The following is a 15,953-nucleotide window of genomic DNA, read 5'->3' on the forward strand; positions in this document are numbered from 1 at the left end:
TGAGATTGCAGACGATGAATGACAGAATCGTTAACGAATAGTTGAAATAATTTGCGGGAAAAGCTGGACAGTTTCACTGTTTAACGCGTTGGTCGATTCTGGGGCCGTATATCAGGCCGTACGTTAAGTAGTGCATTTTGGAACGTGGTGCGAAGTTACTGGAAGATTCGTAGCAGCGCAAGTACAGCAAGTACGACAGCGGGACAGTAGTCATTGGTACATAGTTACTGCATATTAAAAGTGCGACGTTGATAAATACAATTTTTAATTCCCGTGTCGGCGTATTTAATTTTTTCCGATATGTCAGACTGGGATACCGCTCCTATAACTCTGCGAAAGCGTCCCCCAAAAGCCTCCGTACTTAAATCTGAACAGGTAACATAAGTGGACAAGTATTTCCACTTATTCTGTCTGTGATTGTCCTCGCAGCTACCACTGTTGTGTAATTGTGTTTATTTACAGGCGGTTAATGCGGCACGTCGTCAAGGATTTGCGATCGAAACACAAGCGAAATGTACGTAAACACCGCCGAAGTTCCTCGATCTATTTTATTGATGTTTCATTCTTGTTTCGTAAAAATTTTTCACTGACAAACGTAACGCATGTGTTTCGACAATAACGTGATGTAATATGAGCCAGCATGATCATACATACTGTTATCTTCTATATTCAAATAAATTGATATTAAATATTTTTGTAGGTATGAAAATTATAAAAATGTTATATTACTTTTTATTACGTAGGGGGTGGAGGTACAAACAAACAACATGTGGCAACTAAAAATACAGCTAAATTAGACAGGGAAACGGAAGAACTGAAACATGACAAAATCCCACTTGATCTTGGCAAATTAATTCAACAAGGCAGGCAAAGTAAAGGATTATCTCAGAAAGACCTTGCGACAGTACGTAATTATTATCTGAACTATGAAAGAGCTCATATCTACAATATCTAAGTACATTCTATCATTATATAGAAAGTAAATGAAAAAGCACAAGTCATCAACGATTACGAAGCAGGTAGAGGAATTCCAAATCAAATGGTGATCGGAAAAATCGAGCGAGTGTTGGGGATAAAATTGCGCGGTAAAGATCGTGGGAAACCTTTATCGATGCCAGGAAATAAAAAGTGAACCTCGGCCAGAAGATTCTCCACTTCTTACCTTTATATATTGTTCCCTAAACAGAATTGCAAGAAACGACTTTAGGGCCAAGAACCTCCCACCCTTTTTACCCTTTTGGTTACTTTACAATAAAAATATGTTATTTTATTAAATATATATTACTGTACATCATACAATAGGTTGTTATAGTATGCGTTTATGTATAAAATACAAGAAGCACGTTTCTATTTAATTTTGATAAAACTTGTGTTCAGTCTCTGTCAAGGTGCAAAGCACTCGATTATTTATATGTACTATTGCGTAACTGGAAATTATTATTGTGATATATAATTGTGGATTTTCTTTTTTTCTTTTTCTTTTCTAAAAAAAAATTCGGTTAATGTAGGGTAAATAAAGTAGTATTAATGCAAATAGAGGTAAACAGGTCTATATGTGTATGCATAATGAATAGTTTGATAGCATTTATACACACACATATACATCATTCATTGTGATGTATAATAATATGAATCACAGTAGTTGTATATAAAAATAAGAAAAGTTATTAAATAAAAATAAATTATACTGTTTAGTGTAAACTTTATTCATACAGAGAAATGAAAATACATTTTTAATCCTTTCCTTTTATCATTAATCTTTCCTCAAGCCAAAAGTAGAATCCTCTATACCGTCTGCTGTTATGACTTTAATAGTTATTGAGTCACCAGTGTAAATATCCCTCTCCGCTGCCGATGTAAACACATCCTTTATAATTGCTACAGCTCTTTCTCGTGTCAAAGAAGTAGGCTCAACATTTTCTTGATTTTTTAATCCGATCTAAACCAAATTATGTTCTATCAGCTATGATATAATTACATATCATTCTCCAACGAACTTTAATACCTGATTATCAAGAAGAGGCTGCAACAAGGCACCAGAAGAACCAGCTGCTCTGTATTTTGTTACTTCACAATGACCAATCGGATCATAACTGTATACACATCCCTTGCCCTCTTCATCTAATCCACCGACAATATTACTGACATAATAAGGGAAGAAACGTTTATAATAAAGCATTGTTGACAACATTTGTGCGATTGCTGGTGTTGGCATTTCTTTCTGATGCTCATGCTCATACATCTGTTGCAAGCACAAGGAGGTTGTTATATTTTTCTATTGAATGGAACTTTATAAACGTTTTTAGAACAATCTTACCTGCATTCTAGCAGTCAATAATCTGGTCAAGGTAAGCGTGTCACACCAGCAACCTGAACATCCCAGAACAGTTTTGTTTGATAGAGGAAATAATTTCTGCTGTTCACGCGTGTAAATAGAAAAGCCTGCACTCAGGCGAGTGTCTGCTGCCAGTACACAAAAATCATCTCCGGCGAGAGCAATGACACTCCTGTAATGACAATAGTAAAAATGAACTTGTAAGACTGCATACAATTGGAAATCGTTATAGTGTAAACGTAAAATAATATATTTACGATAGTGTAAATATATTTGAATTTGTGTGAGTTGAACATTAAAATGATTTTAGGTTATCGTTTGAAACCTACCCTCCGTTATCGGCGTATGGGCTGAAACTTTTCATTTTCGCAGTCTCCGTCTCGTAATCGGGCAATGATCTTCCCAGGAGAGCCATTTCGTCTAATAATTATTCAAAAAACCGATCTCGAACACTTCTCAAACCGAATGACAATACACTTTGCGGTGCAGTAAAAGCGCTTCCCTCATTCACCTAAACCAACCTAAACATACATACACGATCTTTACACGAACGATCGATCAGCCAGTTTGTCATCTCTCCCACTCTCAAAAATCTGTGAAGTCGAGTGTTCCGAATATGCGTATGAAAGTAAATAATTGTTAATTGTGAGTGGACTATTGATTCAGGCCGGACCGAGTCTAAAATGGAATGTTAATTATTCTTATCTCGTTTATTTTGTGCTTAGAATGAGTTCAAAATCATATTGGGTTTTTATGTCAGTTGAATGTGTTACACACGAATGAGTTCTCGGCGTTGTGTCTTATCAGCACTGATAACGTTGATTGAAGCCAGTTGGCAGGTTTCAACGAGATTCGAAAGAAGCAAGACGATTTTCGAAAGGTAAATCGAAATGGCATCTGGGGACGAGAGACGAGTCGCTTTAATTACGGGTATTACCGGACAAGTAAGTTTGACAATTATCACTTTGTTTATTTGTGTATTTTGTTCTCTAAAGGGAGAGATATTTTATGTCATCTACTGATTCCTAGTACAAACTGTGCAAATCGTGACATCGTAATATAATATTTGTATTATTCATTTCTAGGATGGTTCCTATTTAGCAGAATTTTTATTAGAGAAAGGATATGATGTACATGGGATAATTAGGCGAGCTAGCTCTTTTAACACAGCTCGAATTCAACACCTTTATGCAGACCCAAAATGTCATCGTCAGGGCAAAATGAAATTGCATTACGGCGATATGACGGATTCCAGTAGTTTAATTAAAGTAATCAGTTCTGTACAACCGACGGAAATTTATAATCTCGCTGCCCAAAGTCATGTGATGGTATGCAGAGTTTTGTGCGATTCTAAGCCAATCGATATTTGCATATTTCCTTATGCATTGCTTTTTCACAGGTGAGTTTCGAGGTAAGCGAATATACTGCGGAAGTGGATGCAGTTGGAACAGTCAGATTGTTGGACGCGATACGTACGTGTGGCCTCGAAAAGTCTGTGAAATTTTACCATGCATCTACGTCCGAACTCTACGGGAGAGTAACTCAAGTGCCTCAAAACGAGAAAACACCATTTTATCCCCGTTCTCCTTACGGTGATTAGATCATTTTTAATCGAGCTCATGAGTCTTCAAATGATATTAATTTATTCAAATTTCAGCCTGTGCTAAATTGTACAGTTTCTGGATTGTCGTGAACTACAGAGAAGCGTACAATATGTTTGCCTGTAATGGTATATTGTTTAATCACGAGAGTCCTCGCAGAGGAGAGAATTTTGTTACGAGAAAAGTGACCAGATCGATAGCAAAGATACATTTAGACTTGCAAGATGTGCTTGAACTAGGAAACTTGGATGCTAAGCGAGATTGGGGACATGCGAAGGATTACGTCGAGGTAAAAGATTCGTTTCTCGTGCATCTGGAAGCATATTGATAGCCTTGCGATGTATAAACAGGCTATGTGGCTGATGCTGCAACAACCAACTCCGGATGATTACGTTATAGCAACAGGAGAGACGCACAGCGTTCGTGATTTTGTGGAAGCGGCATTCCGATACGTGGGTCGTACTATTAAATGGACAGGCGAAGGTGTGAATGAGATAGGGCAAGATGCAGAAACAGGACAACTGTTAGTTAAAGTAAATTCGAAATACTTTCGCCCAACGGAAGTAGTAAGTATCGATTTTTTTAACAGATGATGTTTGATGTTTTTATTTCTTTCATCTTATATATATATGTAGGTGTTAAATATTTTTATTTCTCTTTATAGGATGTACTCTTGGGTGATGCGACCAAGGCAAGGGAAAAATTTGGTTGGAAACCTACTGTTAGTTTCGAGGTACATATAAAAATCTTTTATTGAATGATTCCCCTATTATTAACTTAAAATAACAAAAGACATCGTTTCAGGATCTGGTGAAAGATATGATGGACTCCGATTTGGAATTAATGAGGAAAAATCCTAATGCTTAAGATCACATTTCATATCTATCACGAACCATTGCATTTCCAAAATACATTCTATGTCTCTGTGAGACGGTAATGTTTAAACAAATATTTATTCATTTTTTTATATCCTTGACTCAGGTTTGGGCCAACTCTATTGTAAGCCTCACGCTACTTGTGGTGTTAATGAGAAACCATTTTTCTTTAACATCTGATATGGCGTAACATGTATATCTATTAGAGGAATGACTAATATCTAATGTTGACACTAAATGTTATCAGTTCACATGTTATAAGCCTAAGCCTGACGGCACAAGATTATAAGAATAATTTTTACAACCGATGTCTTCCTCAATCTATAATTTTGTATATAATGTATTATACATTAGGTTAATCAAATAATTAAATAGGACTTTATATGGAATATCGAATGTATAATTAAAATCTATCACGAGAACATTTTTATAATAAACAAACAGTATTCATTTGCACTGGAACGAATTATTTTCAATAACGTGATCTTTTATATATTTCAGTTCACACTAAAACAGTTAAATAGAAGATTCAGTAGATGATTTTCGTAGGATATTCTCAATCGTGAACATCATCGATTTCAAGCAATGCCCTTGACTTCCGATGTATTTCACGTTCTCTTCGGTGTCTTTCGTCTCGGTCGATTTTGACGAGACCTCGGATGAAACCTAGAGTAACATAGAATAAAGTTAAATCGTCCTAACACACGTCTTCTCTTCGATAGAAACAAGAAGATACCGAGACTGTCCTATCTTGCTCCTGTTTCTCCTGCCGATGCCTTCTCATTCTTCGTCTCCTATAATTTCCATGCTCAAACATTTCATTGGCCGAAGCATCCAAAGTCCAATAGCTTCCTTTACCAGCCTGATCTTCCTCGTTATCACTGCCGATCACTTTATCTCTCGGCACCTTGACGAAGCAATCGTTCAGACTCAAATTGTGTCTTATACTATTTTGCCACCCCTGTCTGTTCTCCCGATAATAAGGGAATTTATCCATAATGAATCTGTAGATGCCGGAGAGGGTGAGCCTCTGCTTAGGCGAAGAATTAATAGCCATGGCTATTAAAGCGATGTAAGAGTACGGTGGTTTCTCGTAACGCGGTTGAGGCTTGTATCTAATCAGCGGGAGGTCCCATTGGAGGTTCAAAGGCAAGTTCTGCTCTGGTACCACTGTGTAGTGACTTGGCAGAGGGCACATAGTGGGGATCATCTCATCTGTGCTCCAAAATTCGTAACTTCTATGGAGATCGTAAGCATAGACTTTGGACATTGTACAGGAATGACTTTGACAGTTATTAGGCTCCATTGATAAATTATCTTTCCTATTGGGACTATTAGATCTCTGCGGATTTATTTGGATGATCAATAATTTGAAATAACTTCATATTCTTCTTCTCTTTGCCAGGATCGGTCCTCAACATTATCCGAATAAATCACTAACAATTTTCTTGTTTTCTCACTTCACAATTTTATTATTCATTTAAATGAACAATCACTTAAATAACTTTATGTTATATTTTATATAACTGATTTTGCAGTGCATATAAAATTGTAATATGCAGTTCATTGAGAGGCACGGAACCGCCTTGAACTCTAGGCGTCTGGGAGCTGACTGCGATTCGCGGTTTGTTAGACTAATTCTCTAACGAAGGGTGTTTAATTTGACACGGCGAACCAGAGGATGGCCCAGCTCCGCCCATTGCTGGCTTCCCGGAGAAACGTCGTTCGCGCGTTCAACTTCCGAGCGCGAGGGAGGCGTGGGTTACCTATCCAGGACCCGTGTTTTATTGCTGTTTACACATATGCTGTCCCAACACCCACGCCGGCAGTAAACGAGCCGATACGTAAACAAAGTTGCGGTAATTATACCGAAACCGTACCGCTTCTCGGAACCGTTCTTGTCTTCTCCTCTTTGCCTAGCCACCCTCTCTCGGAGTTCTGGCGGCCTGACTTTGACTTAGAAATGCGAATCGCAATTTATATTATTTTCGATTAGGAATTAATCACACTGTTTGCCCCAGCTAATTTAATATTACATTTCCCTTGGGTAAAAACAAACGTCCCCTTCTTAAATTAATTGCTAAATAAAATTCTATATATTTACGACTGATGTTTCCCTTGGGTAAAAATAAATATTCTTTCCTTAAATTAATTACTAGATCAAACCGCATGCAAGTGCATAAAATTTGTTTAAAAACTGTGTACAGTCAAAAACTGGAAACTGTTTCTATTAATCATGTTTTGGAATGAAAGGAGCCGCAGCTTCTGAAGATGAAGAGATCGAGGGTAGGAAACGTTATTTGTTTGTTCGCCGTTTCTGGTACCGTCCTTCGAGTTCCGTCTTGAAATATTAAGAAACAAATCACCGTAGAACTGACGGCGGAAGGAACTGCCGGATTAGCTGCGAGTACCTCGGAATGTTCTTTAAAAAACACCCAGAATTGTCTTCGCCGCTAATCCCTCTTTCTTAAATCATTCAGTAAGAAAAACATTCACGGAGACTGTGGAACACGTGGTAAAAATAATTTCCAACTCGCGTGTCAGTAACTTCATTTTTGATTCACAATCAAGCTTACTGAATGGTTATTAAAAATTGTAATAATAATAAAATGTAATATTAATAGTATTAAAATTGTAATAAGCAGTAATTAAAAATTGACATCTATGGTTAATTAGACGTGCGGTATATCTAATAGATCCTATTACTAATTCTAAGAGAATTCGAGGGTTCGTTTATTTTTTTGCGATCCGCCCGCTGCGCCCCAAGGTTTACTGAAGGTTCCTGCGCTATGTGAATTTTCCCACAGTCGTAAAACGTCGCAGAAGCAACAATCCGAATCTGCAGCCGTCCGGCAATTTTGTCAATAAGGTACGATTGTTTAGATACGAGGCAGTAAAACGGGACGAGCCGCAAACAAGACCGCTTGCGATTTTCACCGATGAAGAGGAACGACTTTTGCGGTTGCCCGATCTGAATGCGTAAAAAACTATCCAATCTTGGAATTGGCAAAAATCAGAAAATCGAAAATTCCGAGAATATGATGTTTAAAAGTCGAAGTATATTTAGAACGTTAGATTCGGTTTGTACCTTGCGAAGTAGGAATGAAAATATCAGTGCGAGAAAACAACAAGATATGATAATCAAAAGGTCTTATTATTGGCAAAGGAGATTGGAGTTACCTGTTTAAGATGCTTAGAATGTAGTCAAGAATACATTTTCGAATTTGTTACTTAGTAATTTCTTTCAATATCTGTGCCATCGCGGCCGGATTGTCCTTTGGTACCTGCAGAATTGTCATTAATTAACAAATAAAATCGTTATGGAAAAGTCCTTTTCACTTACCATGTGTCCAGCTCTGTTGACCCAATACATTGAGAAGTTCCCGTAGGACTTCGCGTAGCCTTCGATAATACTGTTCGCCAGTAATGGAATCCTGTCCTTTTTGTGCCAGGAAACGGCGTCCTTCCACTTCATCTTCTCAACCCAACGAAGAGTGCCTGCGAACATAAATTATAGGATTGCAAAATTGGGTAAGTACCGTATAATTTAACTGCACTTTTCGGAAATTGTTTTTTCTGTAAAAATCTTGTTAGGTGAATAAATTTTATTTTCAATGTGTACGTACCTGGCGTGTCCACGATGAGGTCCATATGACCGCTGATTACCGCGACTTTCAGGCCCGTTTCGTTCAACAAACTCTCCACTAAAAAATATTGAAAAATCAATAAAATTATTCAAATAAATATCGTGTATCTTTCACTTCGAGCAATACCTATATTAATAACAGGTTTCATGAAGTCTCCTTGCAATTTACTGAATACCATGTCAGATTGAGCACCATGTTGCACAGATTTTGGTATTCCAAGAGCTTCCTTCACGCGTCCGTTCATCAGAGATGCCAAAGAAGCGTCGCTGTAGGCAGAATATACTGAAATATTTCAATAAAATATATTAATTGTAACATAAAAAAAAACAGAAATGTTCTTATTTTATTCGAAATAAATGTTTACCACGTGAAAACGTGGGTTCTGCTGCAAGTTTCTCTGAATAGTCTCGGGAATAGGATCCCACTTTCGTCAGTATATTATAGAAATCAATATTTTTGGTGACTCGAAGAATCACCGATTCGGTTCTGCTCCACATACTGGTGGCTAAATTCCACTTCCCAGCGTCTACCAACGATTTCGTTTCCTTCGCCGATTGGTCGATTTTCTCGAAGCCATCGGTGTCTACCATGCCCTGAAATAAAAAAATATTTTTCTTGGTATATCGTTACGCTGTAAAAACATAGCTGCTCGTCGTACCGTTTCCAGTAAGAAGGGCGCCCAAGTCATTACAGAGTCAACAGGGGAGATCCAAGCGTCCCCGAGGGCGACACCCTTCAATTTACTCTTAATGCTCCCTTCTTGTTGCGCCTAATATTAAAGAAACCAAGTATCAATCAAACGAATCGCCTCTTGTTATTAATCGTTATAAAAATTAAAATAAATTACCTTGTACCAAACAAGAGCAAACTCGGCTCCCATTTTCCCTCCATAAGACTCGGTCGTGATGTACGTAGGCACATTAGCAAAGCCTGGCAGTTCTTTCAGGAAACTTCTGATACACTCTAAAAGATCTTCCGCGATCTTCTTGTTCGTCGTCGCGTATCCACTCGGGGAAGTGGTATAACTGAAGCCCGTTCCGACGGGGTTATCGATGAACAGGACATTGTAGTCTTTCACCTTGAAATATTTTATTTATGCTTCATACTGAATTTTAAGATTCAGGAGAAAAAAGTATGTAAAACTGGAGAAATTAATTCTGCAGATTAAGAACCGCAGGCGCATCTATCTTCGATGATATCGCCTCGTTTACGAGAAACATGATAAGACACGTGTAATCTTGTAAAACTGTATGATAGATACGTACACGAGGAAGATCGATTAGAGGCTTTGAGCAAAAACCGGTTGTCATCAGTTTTAATATTTTTGTATATTTCATCCGGAATGCAAAGTATTCGAAAAACTTTTGCATATTCTTTTGTTTCAATTGTTTTTAGATATATTTCATACGAAGATATTATATATAATAAAAATATAATTGAGCGCATTGATACTCTAATTTAATCATAAAAATCTGTGACTGTGAAACTGTGTTTAATTAATCTGTTTCGTACCCACGTGTAGTCTCTGGGTTTCAAGTCAGCGTCCAACGGGCCGATTTCCTCGAAGTTTCCGTAGGAAGTGGAGGAAGCGCCAGGTCCTCCCTGCAGCCAGATGACCAGCGGCTTTTCAAAGTAAGAAGATACGTTCGCGGTTGTATAATAAAGCCACCAGAACATATGCGAATTGGGGCCCACTTTCACGAATCCCCATTCCTGTTCGCCGGGACCGAATCCTTTTTTCGCTGAAGAGTGAAAACGGTGTTTGCTCAGAAATCATTCTGAGTATTCAATCGTGTCATAATCGTTATTAGACTGCGGATGTTTATGCAAAGTACATTCTTGACGTCAGTCTAAGAAAGGAAATCGAAATCCTTTCCAAAATAATGATGACTATTATTTTTTATGTTACATTCTCTCCTATAAATCCGCAGTCTAATTATTATTTCTATATAAACATATTTTAATGGAGAAAATAAAGTTTGCCGTCTACAAATATTCTCGGTCATCGCGTCTCATGTTAAAATAAATTAACAGTAGTGATAAAAGAGATTCCGATTATTATTAGCGAAGAGAATTTCACTGTGAGAGATTCCTTCCTCAGTGTAATGATCACTGGGTGTGGAGTTAGTGGCACGAAGACGGGTAGCTCTACTGACTCATAAGTCGGATGCTTACGCATATTTGCTGAGTTTTAGAATACGACAGAACAAACAAGGGTATGAAAAGTTCACGAGTTGAAAATACATGCCTTTCGCATAGTTATTTGTAGAAGTTCGTCTTAAAATCTCTTAACTCTTAAAAATAAAATCTCTTACTCAAGCTGTAACGATTTTAATTGGTAACACGATCGAGTTTAATTTTTTTATGAAAATAGATTTCTTTAGTACATACCAAGGATTGAGCTAAAGCAAAGTGTCAGTAAGAACAGAGTTAACCGCCCCATTGTTGCTCGAGTTGGAGTCAATGGAACACTAAACATTCAAAGCGTCGATCTCCTCTTATCTGCCATCATTATCAGCAGTTTGACTAGATATGGGAGGGCTGATTAAACCTCCACTCGAGGTTTCCTAATTGTGTGCCAATCGGTCTGCCGACAATCGGTTGCCGCAATCGCGATTATTATCGATTTCTTGTTAATCCCGTACGCTCGAGTGGCTTTACTAATAATTGCTTGTTACCCCTCGCATGGTCTTGTCACTGGGCTCATCAGCATGTTAGACGAGTATAAATACTGCGTCCTGGACATCGTTACACACTTTGTTTCCCGTTATACTCGATTACCGAATTACAAACCCGTTACAGTCTAGCTTTCAGGGTTTCCGTACATGTGTATTCAAAGATATTGAAAAAAAAAGAAATAGAAACGAGTGTCGCTTTCACAAATGAAATGCAAAATACAGTTATACAGTACGTCGTCTAACTGGTTTTACCGATATTTAACACTGCCCCCAAACGGTTCTTGTAAGCCGCTTAATTTTTATTCAACATCTCGACTCAATAGTTGAGATAGTTAATTACACTCTCGCATTCTTCTTAATATAATTCGAAATAACCAGCAGGCTTAGGTATATACTTAAACAATGATAGCATGTTGAATTTGTTATTATAGATTCCTATTACGATTAAAAATCTAAAATTATAGTGATTTTAAATTTTTCGTAGGTAATAGTATCACCTACAACTTTTATTNATACTTTTTAGCACGTAGCTATTTATTGTTAGCATTATTCTTCCGACGTCTGATTTCTTTTTAATTATAGGAAATGCGTTTTTCTAAGGCACATAAACTTTTGGGATTGACTGTATAGTCAATACATCCTTAAATTATGCCGCATACAAAAACAGTGTTTGACTTTATTTTTCGATATTTTCAGTACATTTTGTAATAATAATTGTTTAATTGGTAGGAATTTAGAATCTTTGAACTACATATTAATCACGAAGGGTTAAAATTATGTTCGATAAAAATCTTGTAAATCATATTTCTGCTTGTTAATTAAAGCGACAAATTGACGACGAAGGTAATGATCGATGATCGTGATCGGTCGGATTCGGGTTCTACATCTGTATAAATAATCTGCGTGAAACCGAGCGGAGGTCAAGTTTGCGGTAGATTCTGAAAATTAAGAAACCAGAAGAACCCGTCCGATCTCGGCATTGATGTAATCATACACGGTTCGGAAATGTATGGAAAACAGGCACCGGCTGGTTTCTGTGCCAACGCTCCGGAATGTGGACCTAGACACGAAATCCATTGATGCAACGATCAGGATGATTCACTGCCCGTCAAACATTCTTATTTACCAAATTTTCTCTCCTTTCTCCAGGATTTTTGAAATTCCACCTTAAAACTGATTCACTGATTATTTATCTAAGTTATCAATAGTAAGTTCAATCAGTAGATCGTTTATAATGAGAATTAATACAATGATTCAATAATTGGTATAATGATATAATATAAAACTATAAAACTAAATATATAATAATATAAACAAAAGATTTAATACGATAATTGAGAAAGGATTCTAGAATTGTGCAAAAAAATGCAAAACGTGCTTTTCACTTTGAGCTACTGTTTGACAAAGACGAATGGGAGATCAGGGTAAATCCTTGAAGAAAGTCGAGTTGTCGAAATAGGAAGGAAGGATCGCATTCCGAAACGATGCGACGAAGGATGTTCGTGACTGACAATGAGACTCCAACAACGGCGCGGCTTCATGACTTCGTAAGAAGATTGTGTAACGTGTTACACGCGTCGTCGGTATTGTAATTGTAAAACGTCGATCTACGTGCGCCAGGCTTCCTTACATTCCATCATTAGGTGTCGTGTAAATATCAAAATTTGACGGAGTACTTGCGATACACTCAAACGCAAGTTTGACCGTCGTTACAAAACTAAGTGCATTCTATGATAAAATGATTTACAGTCACTGACGGACTACATAATGTAACATCGAATATAAAATAACATCGAGCATAAAATACAAGTTACGTCTGCGTTTTACGTAGTTGGGTTTTAATTGAATGCAAACAGCTGACCAATCGCGTGGGTGAACATCAGCATAAGAGTGATTATTATACAAATCGCGCGAACCTGAAATGTACATCTAGTTTTGAAGTCCAATCACTCGCCTTAGTTTTATCTTACCGGAAAAGCGCTGCGGAATACTAATTATTCGGGCTTCAATAATTTAGATTGTAGGACAAAAATATTACTAATTATTGTGCACAGTGAATTATTCAGATAAGGAAAAAAGACATGTTTCAATCCAATGACCGCGGTTGACAAGGACGAAGATAAACCGAGGTATTCATATTTAAGATCGCCATAAGAGCATTTGCTTAAGTCCCTATTTCCTGTACAAGATAGAAACTGGAAATATGGGATAGACAGGGATAGCAAATGCTTAAGACGATCTTAAGAATAAGCAACGACTTTGAATATCAGCCTACGACTAATCATTTCGTTGACAATTCCATGGAATTTCGTGATAAATCAACGACGCTGCTCATTTTCTTTTTCGTTCATAAAGAAAATCGAAATGAATAATGGACTTGAATTACTTCTGGTCAAAGTCACGTCTCAATTACCTTTAATAAAACAGTGAAATCCTGTACACGTTTTTTACAGCAATACTCGAATTTAAATGAGATTGCAATTTTCACAATTGCAGTGGTACAGCAATTTTTATATTGACACGAAGTAGCAAGTGGGATATTAATTTTTAAAAAAGTAGATGACAATTTATTAATGAATGTTCTTATTATCGAACGCCTCGATAAAATAAATTGTGATCTGACTTGGTAGCGCGAGACCATTGCCGTGGACAAATTCGAATAGATCGGTAGTTAACGAGGCGGAGAAATGTTCTATCACTCGTACGCACGTTGAAAGTGAAAAATAGTTACAACGGAGAAAGTGACAGCGTCATCGTTCGGGCATCCGTTGTTGAGGGACCATTAAGAGAAAAATGTGTTTCTCAATATCCCAGGGGTCATAGTTGTAGAGATAAAATTTTGTTGAAACGAAGCTTCTTTCATTTTCAATTAACGTCGTCGGTAATTTAACAGAATTGAAACGACACTTCGAACGGATTACGGAGAGAGACGTGAAAACGAAGGAGGAGAGGCGGAGAAGACGGACAGAATTAAGAACGAGAGAAAGGATTTCCTAGTTTCCGAAACAATGTCGATCTTCGGATTCACGCGTTACCTAGTAATTGTAGATTATGCGAGCGATTGGCATGCGTAAAAGCGCGTAAACGATTCGTCACGTACCCGGCACAGGGTTTTCGTACAAACGTCCGACATAATTGCCTGGCCAGGAAAAAACCGTCGGCCCGTGTAAATTTTAAGACGAACATGACTCGATTACACGATTAAATGTTATATAAAAATCTACGGAAAGTTCGGACGACGAAACTGGAGTGGAAAATGAGAACGAAAAAATGACTTGTATGTTTTCCTATTCAGGAAATTACTGACCTATTACTTTTTACTGCGGTACATTATTTCAAGGAAAATTTGCAGTTCCTTGAAACTTATAAATTTCTTGATAAGCCGTTCTATTTATTTTTCTACTTCACCTTATCGAATGTTAAATGTGCAAATGATACTCTGTACGAATATCGATTCGAGTTTTCATGACAAGTGATTGTTTTCGACAGCAAAACGGTTGAGGACAGAAACCGGACGTTATGCAAATAACAGTCGTGGATATACTTCCAAATTGAAAGTAATTATCATTGCGCAAGCCTTCTTTCAATTTTGTCTACGTCGAACAAAAAAGTTGACGGCCTTACGCAATCTGCACTATCGTGAAAGTTTGGACAATTTTAGAATCATGTTACAACGAGTCAAGAAGAAATTTCACTTAAAATTATCCGCCTGTTGTTGATTGATTACGTTTTGACAAGTGCTACTTGGTGAAACGAGTCATACCGAAGCATCCATGTCGTAAATTCACTTATAAAATGAGACGCGGATTCGCAATTTAATTGGCAAGCATAGAATTTTTTTCCATAAAGATTCGCAGCGTGTTCTTTATGAAATCATTTTGTATGGTTGACTACGACCTTAATTCGTATTGACGTTTAAACTTCTCACTATCGCTTGGATCCTTTTTATCTCCAATCGTTACATCCTGCCTAGCTATTATTTCCTATTATCTTTATTACCCGAACTCATCCAAACGGAACGTCCAAGGTTCCGATCGATCTTTCTAATTGCACAGCCGGCATCGATATCTAATTGATTCCCTGTTATCAGTCTCTACGCGAAGGCCGGTGCGACGTTCAATTAAGTACCAGCTTTATGCTAATGTACCCGTTACTTTCCAAATATTACTCCACTTTACGTAACACCAGAGAGAATCTCTTTGTTCCGTGCAGCACCGCCGTTTCCGACAATCAAATATAATTGCCTTTTTTTTAATTTTGTTTAATACTTTGTCTTAGAAATTCTTCGAATTTATCATAAAATATGTTTTCACGAAATTCTAACGATTCATGTGAATATTCTGTTATTTTTTTTTAAGAGATAAAAAGAAACGTCTTATCTTGAATATTATTTTTTAAAAGCGTTTAGGACGTATTTGCTGTTTTGAAACAATGGAATAGTCGAAAGACAAAGTGAAAACTGTTGCAGGTTCGATACCGATCGACGTGCAGCTCACGTGGCCGCTTATGTATTCGAGCAAATCTAAAATCACCGCTCGAACATCACGGCGGAGTTTCTAACACGTTTTCAACTATTCAATTCCCGGAGAGTTGCACCAATTATATAACCGATTGCAATGGATTCACTTTCTAGTTATCTGAAATCTAGATTTTATCAAAGTATTTTGTCACATTGTAAATGAAGCATACAATATTTTTTTGCAATTCTTTACTTTGACGGATTAACATTTGCAGACGCCAATTGATTAAACATAATTTTTATACAGCAATGTTTGCTATAAAAATTCGCGGACAAAGCAATTGGACAAATATAACTA

The 15,953-nt window shown here is 37.2% G+C and overlaps 5 protein-coding genes across 9 annotated transcripts in view; 2 read left to right on the forward strand and 3 right to left on the reverse strand.

Annotated features, from left to right (window-relative positions):
* The first annotated feature begins 8 nt into the window (after nt 1-8).
* Nucleotides 9-1,453, forward strand: mbf1 (multiprotein bridging factor 1). The gene is made up of 4 exons (XM_018029765.2): nt 9-375; nt 463-514; nt 744-904; nt 977-1,453. Exons 1-4 carry the CDS (start codon nt 301-303, stop codon nt 1,130-1,132), a joined length of 444 nt encoding a protein of 147 aa, XP_017885254.1. The 5' UTR covers nt 9-300; the 3' UTR covers nt 1,133-1,453.
* A 229-nt stretch (nt 1,454-1,682) lies between these two features.
* Prosbeta6 (proteasome beta6 subunit) lies at nt 1,683-2,848 on the reverse strand. The gene is made up of 4 exons (XM_018029764.2): nt 2,665-2,848; nt 2,318-2,507; nt 2,006-2,242; nt 1,683-1,939 (listed from the first exon to the last, which is right to left on the reverse strand). The coding sequence occupies exons 1-4, from the start codon at nt 2,748-2,750 to the stop codon at nt 1,754-1,756; spliced, it is 699 nt and encodes a 232-aa protein (XP_017885253.1). The 5' UTR covers nt 2,751-2,848; the 3' UTR covers nt 1,683-1,753.
* Nucleotides 2,772-15,953, reverse strand: part of LOC108628017 (retinoid-inducible serine carboxypeptidase) — a 43,809-nt gene continuing 30,627 nt past the window's right edge. For 2 of the 4 annotated variants that reach the window (XM_026816167.1, XM_026816168.1), the window contains exons 5-13: nt 9,971-10,200; nt 9,306-9,536; nt 9,117-9,227; nt 8,823-9,051; nt 8,585-8,740; nt 8,438-8,515; nt 8,155-8,309; nt 7,992-8,095; nt 2,772-2,856 (exon numbers count right to left, since the gene is read on the reverse strand). In XM_026816167.1, coding sequence (XP_026671968.1) covers nt 8,039-8,095; nt 8,155-8,309; nt 8,438-8,515; nt 8,585-8,740; nt 8,823-9,051; nt 9,117-9,227; nt 9,306-9,536; nt 9,971-10,200 — 1,247 coding nt within the window. In that variant the 3' untranslated portion in view covers nt 2,772-2,856; nt 7,992-8,038. Of the gene's footprint in view, nt 2,857-6,689; nt 6,768-7,991; nt 8,096-8,154; nt 8,310-8,437; nt 8,516-8,584; nt 8,741-8,822; nt 9,052-9,116; nt 9,228-9,305; nt 9,537-9,970; nt 10,201-10,849; nt 10,930-15,953 lie in introns of those variants that run through there. The other 2 variants (XM_026816165.1, XM_026816166.1) reach the window with 2 other exon arrangements.
* On the forward strand, nt 2,895-5,170 carry Gmd (GDP-mannose 4,6 dehydratase). Of its 2 annotated transcripts, XM_018029763.2 has the most exons (8): nt 2,895-2,980; nt 3,061-3,279; nt 3,421-3,663; nt 3,735-3,927; nt 3,993-4,225; nt 4,287-4,502; nt 4,601-4,669; nt 4,741-5,170. In XM_018029763.2, exons 2-8 carry the CDS (start codon nt 3,226-3,228, stop codon nt 4,801-4,803), a joined length of 1,071 nt encoding a protein of 356 aa, XP_017885252.1. In that variant the 5' UTR covers nt 2,895-2,980; nt 3,061-3,225; the 3' UTR covers nt 4,804-5,170. The 2 variants fall into 2 exon arrangements, with proteins under 2 accessions (XP_017885252.1, XP_017885250.1); XM_018029761.2 differs by having other exon boundaries at nt 2,911-3,279.
* Nucleotides 5,180-6,134, reverse strand: LOC108628028 (fork head domain-containing protein FD2). Its single transcript, XM_018029665.2, has 2 exons — nt 5,548-6,134; nt 5,180-5,477 (listed from the first exon to the last, which is right to left on the reverse strand). Exons 1-2 carry the CDS (start codon nt 6,115-6,117, stop codon nt 5,328-5,330), a joined length of 720 nt encoding a protein of 239 aa, XP_017885154.1. The 5' UTR covers nt 6,118-6,134; the 3' UTR covers nt 5,180-5,327.

Source organism: Ceratina calcarata, unplaced genomic scaffold, assembly GCF_001652005.2.
Source record: "Ceratina calcarata isolate Rehan_Ccalc_2016 unplaced genomic scaffold, ASM165200v1 scaffold493.2, whole genome shotgun sequence".
Classification (NCBI taxonomy): Eukaryota; Metazoa; Arthropoda; class Insecta; order Hymenoptera; family Apidae; genus Ceratina; species Ceratina calcarata.

Bases quoted from the DNA above. Each gene is read 5' to 3' on its own strand.
- mbf1 (XM_018029765.2), top strand. From the start codon at position 301: ATGTCAGACTGGGATACCGCTCCTATAACTCTGCGAAAGCGTCCCCCA. The intron at 376-462 runs GTAACATAAGTG...GTTTATTTACAG, and splicing joins CCGTACTTAAATCTGAACAG to GCGGTTAATGCGGCACGTCG. The intron at 905-976 runs GTACGTAATTAT...ATCATTATATAG, and splicing joins CTCAGAAAGACCTTGCGACA to AAAGTAAATGAAAAAGCACA.
- Prosbeta6 (XM_018029764.2), bottom strand. From the start codon at position 2,750: ATGGCTCTCCTGGGAAGATCATTGCCCGATTACGAGACGGAGACTGCG. The intron at 2,508-2,664 runs GTAGGTTTCAAA...TTGTCATTACAG, and splicing joins CCATACGCCGATAACGGAGG to GAGTGTCATTGCTCTCGCCG. The intron at 2,243-2,317 runs GTAAGATTGTTC...TGCTTGCAACAG, and splicing joins TATTGACTGCTAGAATGCAG to ATGTATGAGCATGAGCATCA.
- Gmd (XM_018029763.2), top strand. From the start codon at position 3,226: ATGGCATCTGGGGACGAGAGACGAGTCGCTTTAATTACGGGTATTACC. The intron at 3,664-3,734 runs GTATGCAGAGTT...GCTTTTTCACAG, and splicing joins CTGCCCAAAGTCATGTGATG to GTGAGTTTCGAGGTAAGCGA. The intron at 3,928-3,992 runs GTGATTAGATCA...TTCAAATTTCAG, and splicing joins TTATCCCCGTTCTCCTTACG to CCTGTGCTAAATTGTACAGT.
- LOC108628028 (XM_018029665.2), bottom strand. From the start codon at position 6,117: ATGGAGCCTAATAACTGTCAAAGTCATTCCTGTACAATGTCCAAAGTC. The intron at 5,478-5,547 runs GTATCTTCTTGT...ATGTTACTCTAG, and splicing joins AGCAAGATAGGACAGTCTCG to GTTTCATCCGAGGTCTCGTC.